Source organism: Myripristis murdjan, chromosome 11, assembly GCF_902150065.1.
Source record: "Myripristis murdjan chromosome 11, fMyrMur1.1, whole genome shotgun sequence".
Classification (NCBI taxonomy): Eukaryota; Metazoa; Chordata; class Actinopteri; order Holocentriformes; family Holocentridae; genus Myripristis; species Myripristis murdjan.
In genome coordinates, this window is record NC_043990.1 from 23,663,847 (window position 1) to 23,676,849 (window position 13,003).

General features: G+C 41.7%; 2 protein-coding genes across 2 annotated transcripts in view; both read left to right on the forward strand.

The window, feature by feature from the left end:
- The window catches only part of sh3bp5a (SH3-domain binding protein 5a (BTK-associated)), a 32,151-nt gene extending 29,982 nt beyond the window's left edge, over nt 1–2,169 (forward strand). Inside the window, exon 10 of the mRNA XM_030063178.1 lies at nt 574–2,169. Coding sequence (XP_029919038.1) covers nt 574–743 — 170 coding nt within the window. The 3' untranslated portion in view covers nt 744–2,169. The remainder of the gene's footprint in view (nt 1–573) is intronic.
- Nucleotides 2,170–4,293: 2,124 nt separating this feature from the next.
- On the forward strand, nt 4,294–12,844 carry LOC115368161 (digestive cysteine proteinase 1). The gene is made up of 11 exons (XM_030064161.1): nt 4,294–4,461; nt 5,396–5,455; nt 5,567–5,659; nt 6,286–6,458; nt 8,112–8,373; nt 8,543–8,738; nt 8,829–9,022; nt 9,483–9,574; nt 11,505–11,666; nt 12,126–12,315; nt 12,433–12,844. Exons 1-11 carry the CDS (start codon nt 4,416–4,418, stop codon nt 12,618–12,620), a joined length of 1,656 nt encoding a protein of 551 aa, XP_029920021.1. The 5' UTR covers nt 4,294–4,415; the 3' UTR covers nt 12,621–12,844.
- The last annotated feature ends 159 nt before the right edge of the window (nt 12,845–13,003 follow it).

A 13,003-nucleotide genomic window follows, 5' to 3' on the forward strand; every position in this document is an offset into this window, starting at 1 on the left:
CCATCATAATAATAAAGTCGTCCACATTCGTTTTCCTAGTTTTCCCGTTGTGCTTTGATGACCTGAAATTGGGCAGAGTGAAACAGTAGTACCTTTAAACATTTGCGTTACACAGCCAATCATAGTTCCATGGTTTATGAATGGTTGATGGTTGATGGCTGATTTTGGGTTGATGTCTCAATCCAAAATTCTCATTTGAAAATTGAGGAATTTTGATTATAAGTTGTGAAATCTTTAGTTTGTACATTCTGCAGAATGGCTTGTTGCAATGTAAAATCTGGGTAAATTGCTGTCAGTGGGCCAAACATTAAAAATCACTGGTGTGGTCCTAAAATTATTCTAGTAGAGAAACCACTGAAACATGATCTATAACAATATAAAATCATGCTTATCTGTGTGCACTCAGATTAAAATGTCCCATCCTGTCTGTTCAGTTTAAGGTCAGGCTATTACTGATCAGTTCTCCGTTGAATGTGTAATAAAAGCAGCTACTGTGCCGAATCCAACGTTCAGTTTAGTTGCAGATTTAAATTGATCTAAACATGCCTCTCTTTGTGTGTGTGGGTGTAACAGGTGACAGAGCGGAGGGAGCAGAGGCCACACTGGAAGCTGGTCTGAACAAGCTAACGTTGACTGTAGCACACAAACAGGACTCTGGGGACGAACAAGACTCTTACACCATGAGCCCTGAAATCGCCCCTGCCACCCCAGCTGCCCCGATTCTCCTCCTCAACAGCGCCTAATGGACGTTTTTTTTTTTTTTTTTTTTTCTTAATACTCCACCCGTACCAAGCCTCAAGTCCCAGCCTGGACTCAGTGGCAGCAGGTCTGGAAGAGGACGCAGTGTTGACAGCTCGGGTTGAAATTCAAACTTTATACAGTGACTGTACTGGCTGTATGCTCACAACTCTGATGTGAGAAAAACCATCTTTACTGAGGCATTGGTTTCCCAAAACCAACCTGACATTGAGTCACAGTGTCGTCGCAACATTGGTTTCCGCCTGACGTCGTATTAAAGGTGCTGTGTGTAGCATTTTTTTTTTTTTTTTACCTCAATACATCTTTGTCAAATGATTGCCATACCATGTTATAAATACTGTAAACAAATGGAGACGATTGGTAGCCTCTGTCTCACACCAGTGGTATTGTTAATGCTCTATTTTTCAAAGTTAAGCCCATATTTCCCATAAACCCTAAAGAGGATGTTCCTTTACGTCTACCCCGTCACTTTCATGTTGGAAGTGATTTTTCCATCGGCTTTTCACCCATTCCGCCCTCTGTTATCACCACGAACCGAGAGCTTTAACTCCATTCACACTGGATGGACAGCGCCCTCTTCCTGTTTTGTGCCACAGAGCAGTTTCCAGCAGATTTCCCATCAATCCAATAGCACACAATGTAACATGCAGCGTAGAGGCCGTCTGTCCTCTCTGTATTTGTTTACAGCTAATATCTTGAAGTCAATGTGGTAATCATTTATTGGTGGTGAAATGTTACACATAGAACCTTTAAAATATATTCTCTTTGTTATCGATGTTACGAGTGAGAAGCTGCCTCTGTTTTAGCTCTAAGTGTCTTCATACCAGTTCTACAGGACGGATACGGGACAAGAAGAGACTGTCTAAGACCTGATTGTTTCTAGCTGTCCCTCGGTTTTCCCGACCCCTCCTATCACTCCTAAATGTCAGGCACATGACACTTGAAACACACCATGAGGAGTCTATGTTGGAGTGGCAGCAGTAAACAAGGAGGAAGGGGGGCGTGCACGTGGTACTCTGACAGTACCGAAGGAAAGCAGAGACTGAACCCTGTGGCCTCTGAGCCCAGCACACGTTTCAGCTTGACACACACACCGTCTTCCATTGGGATTAGTGAATGTGTGAGTGAGTGTGTATTCCAGAGGCAGACCACCATCTGCCTCAAGGTAAAGTGACTGATTTTATTTGTACATAACCCGGAGTGAGTGATTTTGTGTGTTTGTCTGTTGTCGTGTTCGTGTGTGTTTTTGAGAAATGCTCAAATACTCTCCTGTAGTACAGATACTCTATATTTATACTCCTGTATTCCTGTATATGAACAATGTTTTGTGGTTGTCGTTGTGGTTATTGTTTTAACACGATGTCCATGTTGTCAGAGCAATAAACTCGTGTTTGGCTTCGAGAAATCAAACTGGGTCTGTATGTGGAAGTCTTTGACGCAACGTGAGGAGTTATATTCAATCATCCACTTTAGTATTCTCATGTTACACACATTACAGCTCCTCTATAGTTAAAAATTCACCCCTTGAACTCTGATTTTCCTTTAAATTTACTCTCAAGTAGCTTCAAAGGTTCTAAGACATTTTTCTCCCACATTACTTTGAATCTGCTGGTTGCACTGCTTCATTGACGCTATCATGTTTATATGTAATATTACACCAAACAGAAAATATCTTGATGTCTTGTGCATCGTTTTATATACATATCCCTGGTATTCAGTAGGATATGTATGATACGTTTGGAAACCTTGGGAGCTCCATTGTAATCTAAAATAAAGTTGTGTGGGTTTGAACAAAGCTCAGCCATGCAGCATGCATTTGTAATGAGACCGGCAGAACTGTTAAGGTTGAAGGTTCATGAGCGAGATTTAATTACGGCTGATTTGGTTCAGTCAGAGGAGAACAGGAGCGCTGCAGCCTCGCAAACTTCCAGAGTGAAATCCAGCCTACGGATATATAAAGACCTCCTGTAAACATGATGGGCCCTCGAGTCATTTTCCTTCAGTATTAACCAAAAAAAAAACCCTTTCATGTATCAAGTGTAAACTATTTCTGGATACCTAAGGCTTTTTTAAAGGCACTTCCGGCTCCTTTATACTACTATGCAGTGAAACAAAATAGTCAAATGTTTTTCAGTGCTGGAACAAAGCATTTTCCCACACTAATAGGCTATTTAAGCATGCATGCACAGCTTCAAAAGGCTCAGTCTGCAAATACAAACATGGAGAAATTTTGTAGAAAACACAGTGCTTTAAATTCAGCAGAATTTGGTTTTCTCCAAGTAATCACTATAGCGTGGGAGTTCAAGTTTATGCCTAAAATGTTGCTCTGCACTTTTCCTGCCAACTGTTTTTCTCGCCCTCTCTCTCTCTTTCTCTCAACTGTTATTGTGGACTGAGCACAGGTTACACACACACACACACACACACACACACATACACACAGTTTCCTATCCTGCTGCCTGTTCAGCTGTCGCAGTGTTATCTCATGACTGAGTTAGGGTTAGAGCCTCCCACCTGACAGGAGCTCAGCCCAGCACAGCTCCTCTCACCACCTCAGTCCGTCTGCCAGTCTGTCTCTGCTCTGCCTGTTTGTCCAACACTGAATATGTCTCTGATTGCCTGTGAGATGCTGACACCTAGTGCCAGGTACTGCTGCATCTCTACCAGTTAGTTATATAACCACTAGTTACAGTAACTGCCCCTATATGACAGTTTCTCCTGTCATTTTGGGTGTGCACATTCCTCTTGAATGAAAGTTACAAATAAAAAACAAACACAAAAATTAAGAACCACATTCTTCAGCTTCTGTTTATTAACAGCTGGGCTATATTGCTAGAAGGGAAACTTACATCACTGAGTTAAAAACAAAAAACATAATCCTGAACCCTCACAGTGCAGCACCTCAGTGTTAACTGCACTAGGAAATACATACAACAGTTAAGTAATAAATACTGCAGTGTATTTTATTTCAATTTATTTATTTTTTTACTTATTTATTTAGAAATCAATAAACTGCTTCTGTTTTAGCAGCAGTGATTTCAGAGGAACTAGTCTTTTGTTCAACCACCTGAAAATTTGTATTCTTTTGAAGTTTATTTAATTAATGAAGTGTTAAATTTCAACATCATGTAACAACTTACATAATACACAGCGTATTCAGATGTTAAAAAGGCTTAAAAATACCCACTGATTTACATTATGAATGGGGTTTATGTGCAGACATAAAAACAGAATAAAGGATAGGTTAAATTCTACATCCAAATAAACAATAAGATGACAAAGACAAGAGACCTAAGACAGACATGTACAGCTGTGATGTGAACCACAGGCCAAGTTGGACCCTTTCCCAAGTGCCAGTTACAAAAGACGGGGAAAAACAAACTCAAGGGTCGTGGTTAATCATATGACACAAACCACATGATCACGGCCACTTCAAACTTCCTTCTTGTATGTGATTGGAGCAGACCTGTTTACGCCACAATCTGATTGGTCGCGGGCAGACGTCAATAATCTTGTATTGGGATATATTCGATTAGCTTGATTTTTGCACAAGCTGAAGTTGCAGAGTCATGAGTGTTTCGTCCTCTGTGGGTTTGTTGGTCTAACTGTGTGTCCGTGGGTTGTGTGTGTTAACCGGATAGTTCATAGTGGGAACCATGCAGTGCTGGTACATTGCAGCTGCTCTTCTGTGGACAGCAGTAGGTAAGAAACGACATTCATTTTGCCTACAGGCTGCTGGTCATGTTGTGATGCAAGTAAAGTCATACGCTTTAGTGCCGTTTCATGACATTGGCCTGGCTACAGTGTTTGAAAATGAACTTTCGGCTGTGCTAAAGCATAAATTTGTGAGGAATAAATTCCCCCCCAATGCCTCTTTGGGAGGCATTGAAGCTCATGAATGGGTGAGTTAGCATGTGCCTGTCCCCACCTAGCTAAATAAACAGACAACTGGCAGGGCCTTGAATTGGTGTTCAAGTCATGGATTGCTGCTTTCTTACCACGATGTAGCGAAGAAAATAAGGCCAGACTCGCAAAACTGCAGTTTAATGTTGCTGTCAGATATCGCAGAGCATGACCTCTGACCTTTTACAAAGCTTTTTGGTCCACTGGTAAATTCGGCGTCAAAAAAATCAACTTTTAGGATCAGTAGGCTCAAAGTGCACACTGGTGAGTTATATTGCTGAGAGATGACTGAAGGAATTGCAGCCGAATCAGTTGTAAAAGGTGAATTTTTGTTTCAGATAAGCTCCCTGGTGTACTTTATATATGCCGAATTGAAGAGTGGATCTTAAAACGTTGAAACGCCATAAAACGTGTTTTCTGGGTTCGTAGCTATCTCGACAAGCAAGGCGGAACTAAATTGTCAGATTTTTTTTCAATGAAGCCTTGCGCCTCTCACTGTACCTGAGAGAGGAATCCGTGCTAGTACGTTAGCATGCTAACTTGATAGAAAGAGGATGTGTGTCAGCTTTTAACTGGAGGAAGTGCAGTTCTGAATCGATGCAAGAGTCAGATGTTGCATTGCATTTTGTTTTTCATTAGTTGGAAGAAAATGTCGTAGTGGGCTGAGATTTTCGCACAGCAAAACAAAGTTGTTATGCAATTAAATTGGCATCTCTCCTCTCTTTGTCTCCAGCCACAGAGGGAAGAGCCGTCCCATCACTTCCAAACTTCGGAAAGGCCTATCATGTCAAAGGTAAATGATGCATAACATTTAGGATCACATGGTTGGTGCTCTCTGTCCTCTGAATGTAGCCTCATTATGGGACCATTTTACATTTTTTTTTTTTTTTTATTATTATTACAGGGGTGATCTCTCTGCCCTATGCTGAGATCAAGGAGCCATTTGAGGCCTGGCTAGACCTGGCAGCGAAGTCCAGCAGAATAGATTATTACCATGGTAAGCAACCTCTTGCCCTGCACTGCTGCTCCTGTTGGTCCTGAGTCTGCACTCTTCCCTCCTTGTTTTATAACCAGCTCAGCGATCTGAAACTGAGAGCCTCATGTGTCAGACAGTGTGACTAGAGCATAACATCATTGCTCAACACCTCAGCAAAGAAGTGAAAACGAATGATGAAGCATTGTCAAGGAAATTTCTTTAGACTCATGTTCCAGACTGATGTGGCTGTTAAATACTGTTTGCCTGTCTCCTTTTTGTTTTGAATTCCAAGCTTAAAGATGGGCTTTGATTTGTGAACTGCACTTGAAATCTGTGTGAAACCCTGGAAAGTCAGTGTTTGCTAACTCTACAAAGCTGTGTTTGTAAATGCTGCATCAGTAAGGGACGACTCAAAGAGTTAATGTATTACAATTTAATCATGCCAGTAGCCAAATGGGATTATTGCATCAGAAAAAGATATAGATAAGTAATCACAACAGAGGAACTCTTTGAAAATAAACTGATGGCTAAATAAAATGTTATTGAAAGATAAAATGGTCATTGACAGATGTAAATGTTCACTGAAGAACTGCAGATGTGCACTGTACTTCTCTTGAAAGGTGAATACTTGTTTCGCTTGTCAACAGGCCAAGTATCTACGTACCAGCTGGGCTCGGAGCAGCAGTGGGGCACCTCTTATAAAATCACACCTGAGACCACAGAGGTAGAGCTGAACGTCATGAAGTGCTTTCAGGTCAATGGAACAAAGGATGAACCAGTCACACCACAGGCATCGCTGCCAGACGTGCAGGGTTTCCAGGTGTGTTTACATGCGTTTAACTTATTTTAACATGTGATAATCATTCAGGAGACTGACGGCCTCTGTTGGCCTCCACATTGTGTTTTTCACTGTGTGCCAGCAGACTGGATTTTGCGAGAAATGTGCTTTATTTTACATTGTTTGGTCATCATTTACAAATAAATTGAAATTAATTGTGTTTTGAAAAAAAAATTCTGTTGAGCATTCAGTTAACTAAAAAAATGGACGCAGCCTATCATCCTCGAACCTGATCATTGCTATCGTGTGATGTATTCATCCAGTAAGCCAACCTCTGATGTGAACTTTTTGGAGGCTTTATGGAGACTTCCACAGAGACCGCTGTCCTGCATCATTGCATTTAGGGCTGAACAGTTTTTTCAAAATATTATTGAAAATCGCAATATGGCCACGTTCAATATCCAAACTGCAGGAGCTGTAATTTTTTCCATAAAGGTAAAATGTGGGACAAAGCGTTGTAAATGAAGTATTGTGGTGCTACAGAGATGGCCTGGCATACAAATATTATGTTCCTGATGCAAGAAAACATGTTTGTTTGGTACAGACTCCAGCAAAAATCATTTTAATAGGGTTTTCTGTGAAATTTTAAATTATGATACAAAAATTATCATTCCTACTAAAATTGTGAATCATATCACAATTGCAGGATCTGATTAATCACAATGCGAATTGTTTTTTTTTTTTTTTTTTTAAATAATAATAATGTTCCCCCTACATTGCAGTACATATAAAATATGAAAGAAGTCAGTTGACCGGTGGGTCACTGGTTCTTCAAAATAGCCACCCTTTGCTCTGATTACTGCTTTGCACACTAATTAACCCTGATAAGGCACACCTGTGAAGTGAAAACCATTTCAGGTGACTACCTCTTGAAGCTCATCGAGAGAATGCCAAGAGTGTGCAAAGCAGTAATCAGAGCAAAGGGTGGCTATTTTGAAGAAACTAGAATATAAAACATGTTTTCAGTTATTTCACCTTTTTTTGTTAAGTACATAACTCCACATGTGTTCATTCATAGTTTTGATTCCTTCAGTGAGAATCTACAATGTAAATAGTCATGAAAATAAAGAAAACGCATTGAATGAGAAGGTGTGTCCAAACTTTTGGCCTGTACTGTAAAAACAAACAGTTGCCAAACCAAGCTAAATAAATGTGTGTGGATATCTGTATGTATGTGTATTTGCAATCTTTTAATGCCTCAATTTTGAATTTTACCTATTAACTTATTTCATGTCCTTTGATCACATGCAGCGCTGTACTTTTAACTGTCAGTTTTTATTAGTAGTAGTAATAGTACTATGTGATTATGTTTTTTACTGTGTTTGCATGTTTGTCTGTGTGAAGAAAGCCTTCTCACTGGCTGCAACCCAAATCTACCTGCGGGTATAAATAAAGTTACCTTACCTTATGGAGCAAATATCAACATGTGGTGTTACCTTTGAGGAACACTATCACTAACAATACCACAGCGTCAGATTGATGCTGGCAAAAAGCTTCACCATAGTTTAATTTGTTTTACAGTAATTATGTCAATGTGTCATAATTTAACAGTAACATGTTGTTGTTTCCCAACTAGATTAGTGTTTTCCACTGTTGGAAGAATCCTTCAAATCAGGGTGCTGTTTTCCCTCCTAGTTCCTAAGAATGGAGTACTATGGAGGCTCGCTGTGTGAGGTTTGGCAGAATGTGACCACCGTGGGCTACAAGAAGAACACGTACACACTGTGGGTGACCCGGGAAGAGAGGGGTGCAGACGGCAAGGAAGACCCCGCCACCCCCCTCCATTATGAGATGATGGGCTACAACACACTGCTGGGGTCTCACTATGACAAATACCTGGTGGACTACAGGGAGTTCAGCACCCACGTGGACCCCAAAGTCTTCTCACTGCCCGAAGGTTTGTGCTTGAGGAATATAGGGTATTTTTATTTCCAGGGACATAAAAAAAAATCACACATCTGCACTGTTGCACTGAAAACAAAAAGCTTCCAAACCTCATATCTTCATGTACACGCCCATCAAATATATCTACAAGCAGATATATCCAGTTTTTCCCATATCTGTAGGAATGACCTGTGGAGGATTTCCTGGTCCAGGAGTGGAGCACCACATGTTGGCCAATCCAATGAAAGACCTCGTCCACACGTCTGCATCAGGCCACGCGCAGCGCATGTTCGGCCACTTCAAGGAGAAGTTCCAGCGGCAGTATGCCGATGAGAGGGAGCACGAGAAGAGAGAGCACGCTTTTGTCCATAATCTCCGGTGAGAGGAACATGCGGTGCAGTCTAGAAGTTTAAACTAAGAGAAAAGAGTTCTGAATACATTTGACTGTGACTATTTTCTGGTTGCCAGGTTTGTCCACTCCAAGAACAGAGCAGGACTGTCCTTCTCCCTGGCTCTGAACTCGCTGTCAGATCGCACCATGTCCGAGCTCGCTACCATGAGGGGTAGGAGACGAGGCAAGACCCCGAACAAAGGGCTTCCGTTCCCTGCAAGCCTTTATGAAGGGGTGCAGGTACCCGAGTCCCTCGACTGGAGGCTTTATGGTGCGTACACAGGAGTTAAAGTGCTCACCGGAGAGAAGATGCATACAATTTGGCAGGCCTTTTGCAGCACTAAAGAATGATTATGTTAACTTATCAGTTTATGTGTAATAACTGCAGTAAATCTTACAAATTAATAACCAACCATTAAGTTGACTTACCTGTCTGACAGAAAACTAGTCAAGTATGTATCACTGTTAATCCTATTCCTCTGTAATTTTTACCAACAAAGAAATGCCAAACCTTAGGTGACTCAAATTTTTGAACAAACCCTCTATTTATTTGTTTGCTCAGTCGGTATATTGCCTGGAAAAGGAAAGCTGCAGGAAGTCTACACTACAAAGTTTTGAAGAGAATTAGTGTTAGTTACACGTACGCGAGTTCTGCTGAGAGTATGGGAGCTGGGTAATGTTCTTCCTAGTCAATGATTTAAAGAAATATATATTTTATTAATTTATTGCAGGTGCTGTGACCCCAGTGAAGGACCAGGCCATCTGCGGCTCCTGCTGGAGCTTTGCCACCACTGGAGCAGTAGAGGGCGCTCTCTTCCTGAAGGTGAGAAGAGAATGTAATGCAGGTTGTCCCACAGCCACTGGCCCCATTCCAGTTCTGTCACTGGACACGGCTGCTTCCTTATGCTCTTTGAAGCCACAAATGTTCAACATGCCGTGTCACCTGTTAGTGATTTGGGTAATTTATATTTCAGTCGCTCTACTGTGGAACTGAAATGGTAAAACTCTTCTATATTGTTCGATAACATGAAACTTAATTGAAGCTCATGGGGAAAATGGGTTGTTGCTCTAGCAAATACAAAGTAAAAAATTATTTAAGTAAATGTAACAAGAGTCCAGTGTATCACAAACTCATGAAATGGAAATGCATAAATGAAAGTATGAGATGACGAGATACAGCATGATTTGAGTATGCAAAAAAAACAAAAACAAAAAAAGGCAGTGACAAAACGCTTTTTGGAAAAATCAGCCATCTAAAACAATATACCAAAAAAAAAAGTGACACCTGCAGTATTAAATAAAGCGAAATTATTAGGGCAAGTAAGTTATATTAGGAACGTATTTACATTAAGCCCTGCTTTTGAAAAATAAGATTGTTCCCATTAATGATGGAAAGATGTAGAATTATTGATGCTGCCATTGTAGGCCATGTCAGGGTAGAAATTATGTTAATAAGAGTAGTATATATGTAGTCTGCTCATGAAATATAATGCATCTCATGTCACTGAAGCTTAAACAGAACATCCATGCGAGTGAATGGATGACACCCCCCACCTCCTTTTTAAAGTAGGGAAGGGTCCACAGAACGGTTCATTGTGAGAGACACTCAGTCACGTTAGAACAGACTTTGACAGTGTGTGCAATGGCAAGTGAATGAATGTCAGCCTTGGCCTGCCTCCATCCCATACACACGCCTGGTTCAAAGGCATTCCTTTGCCTTTGTTGCCAAGCAACTTGATCCAAGCATAGGACGGGTTTATTATGGGGTTTCATGGCACCCCAGTGAAGTGACCAAATTCTCTGTCCCTCTCTCACACATACGCATTATGTCTTTCACCGGGGGACAGTAGTTGTTTATTTTATAGGTGATAAGGGCGGTCTATAATGTGAGAAGTGGGCGGTTATCTCTAAATTTTGGAGGAGCTGCAGAGCCACAAAGGAGTGTATTGTTTGCATGTGTGGAGGAGCGCTGTCGTTGTTTGATGTGAAGGGAAGCCGTTCTATGGATGGAAGAAAGCAAGGTCACTACTGGGCATGAGGAGCAGAAGTGATTTTCCGTCCTGCAAATATGGTCCATTTTGGATGGGATTGTCGATGTTGTGAAGCCCCAGCGGTTCCTCTTTGTACCCTGAGCAGCATGCAGCGCAGCAGCAGGAAGCGACCTGCTTGGTGCCGCATCCCCATCTCGACAGGCAGCTTCATAAACAGAGCTGCTCCCCAAGGGCCAGCCATCTTTATTTATGTCTGCCTGTGACCTCACAGCTTCTACCTAGCAACCTGTAGATAGCAGCTGGTGTACAAATGTTCACTGTAAACCAGTCAGACTTTGCAGTTCACTCTGTCCCCACCTCACACCGTGTCTGTTTAGCTCTCGTATTTTTTTCCCTACATTTTTTTTCCATGAACTTCAGCCTCTTTTTCGGTCTCTTCAATTATCCTGTTCTTTTTCAGCTGAGTGAAACTGTCAGTCTTTGATTGTGGGGGAAGCTCTTGCTGTGCACAACAGGTTATTAATCTGCGTGTCAAGACTGATCAAGGTTTCAGGCTCACCTGGTAGAGCACTTACCGTGTATTAAATCCTTACTGCAGCGGTCTGGGTTCAATTCTGAGCTGAGCCATTTGCTGCATGTCATCCCCTTCTTCTCTCTCTCCCCTGCCGTTCCTGTCGCTCTCTATCACTTTCAAACAAAATAAAGCAAAAATACCAGGAAAAAAATCTTTCGGCTGATCAAGGTTTGTTCATGGTCTTTCAGACAGGCTCCCTGCAGGTCCTGTCTCAGCAGATGCTGGTGGACTGTTCCTGGGGTTTTGGCAACAACGGCTGCGATGGGGGAGAGGAGTGGAGAGCTTATGAGTGGATCATGAAGCACGGAGGCATCGCCACCACAGAAACCTATGGAGCCTACATGGGAATGGTGAGATGACTCCAAAGTGTGGTTCACCATTGATTAAAATGACTTCTGATGTAAAGGCATGATTGATGACATAGCATTAGAGTTATTTTTAATGCATAGTAGGTAACTTAAATCCTTGGTTGACAAATTGAAGAAAACTTTTTTTAATAATAGCTACTTTTTTAAATGATAAAGTAGTCTGTGGGTGTATTTGACATTTTTCCCCAAAGCAGATTCTTTTGGATCTATATAGCAAGGCTCACATTTTCTGTTGGAAAACAAATTGATATTAAAGACATGTTACTGTCAGATCCTGTCTCCATCTATATTGATGACTTGTATTGTGGTTTTGATGCCACTAATGTTCAAGTTCAGCCTAATAAATGGCAGGATGTGTAAAGCTTCTTTTCAACTTACCTATAGCAGCTCTTGGATGCAGTTTAGCATATACACCTTTAAAAATGTTATTTCCCTGAACAGAATGGCCTGTGCCATGTGAACGCGTCCCAGCTCACTGCACATATCAAGAGCTACACCAACGTCACCTCAGGCGACGCAGATGCCCTCAAGCTGGCACTCTTTAAAAACGGCCCAGCGGCGGTCAGTATCGACGCCTCACATCGCTCATTTGTCTTCTACAGCCATGGCGTCTACTACGAGCCTGCTTGTGGTGAGTTTTGCCTGCATCACAGCACATGCTTAATTTTTTTTTTTTTTTTTTTTTGAGGCTACAGGTCCATTTGTGTTTTTTTGTGCTCTAACACATTATGGTCCTTGTGTTTTCCAGGTAATACCACTGATTCCTTGGACCATGCTGTGCTTGCAGTGGGCTATGGCACCCTGAATGGAGAGCCATACTGGTTGATTAAGAACTCATGGTCCACCTACTGGGGAAATGACGGCTACATCCTCATGTCTATGAAGGATAACAACTGTGGTGTCACCACTGATGCTACATATGTCACACTGGCATAGGCATGTCTGTGCCCTGTACATAAAACTGGATGTTCATCATGTTCACTTCCTAATAATGCCACTATGTGAGAGTGAATAATGGTTAATAATGGGGTGATTATAGTGGGGGTGTGTGTGTGTGTGTGTGTGTGTGTGTGTGTGTGTGTGTGTGTGTGTGTGTGTGTGTGTGTGTGTGTGTGTGTGTGTGTGTGTGTGTGTGTGTGTGTGTGTGTGTGTGTGTGTGTGTGTGTGTGTGTGTGTGTGTGTGTGTGTGTGTGTGTGTGTGTGTGTGTGTGTGTGTGTGTGTGTGTGTGTGTGTGTGTGAAGTGTGGTCTTTGTTTCAAGTTGAGCTGCCTGACAGTGTTTGAGTTAGCTGAGTGTGTGAGAGTGTGCTGCACAATGGA

Excerpts from the sequence above, each read along its gene's own strand:
- LOC115368161 (XM_030064161.1), top strand. The coding sequence starts at position 4,416 with ATGCAGTGCTGGTACATTGCAGCTGCTCTTCTGTGGACAGCAGTAG. Across the intron at positions 5,660-6,285 it reads CAGAATAGATTATTACCATG|GCCAAGTATCTACGTACCAG; the intron begins GTAAGCAACCTC and ends GCTTGTCAACAG. Across the intron at positions 8,374-8,542 it reads AGTCTTCTCACTGCCCGAAG|GAATGACCTGTGGAGGATTT; the intron begins GTTTGTGCTTGA and ends CCATATCTGTAG.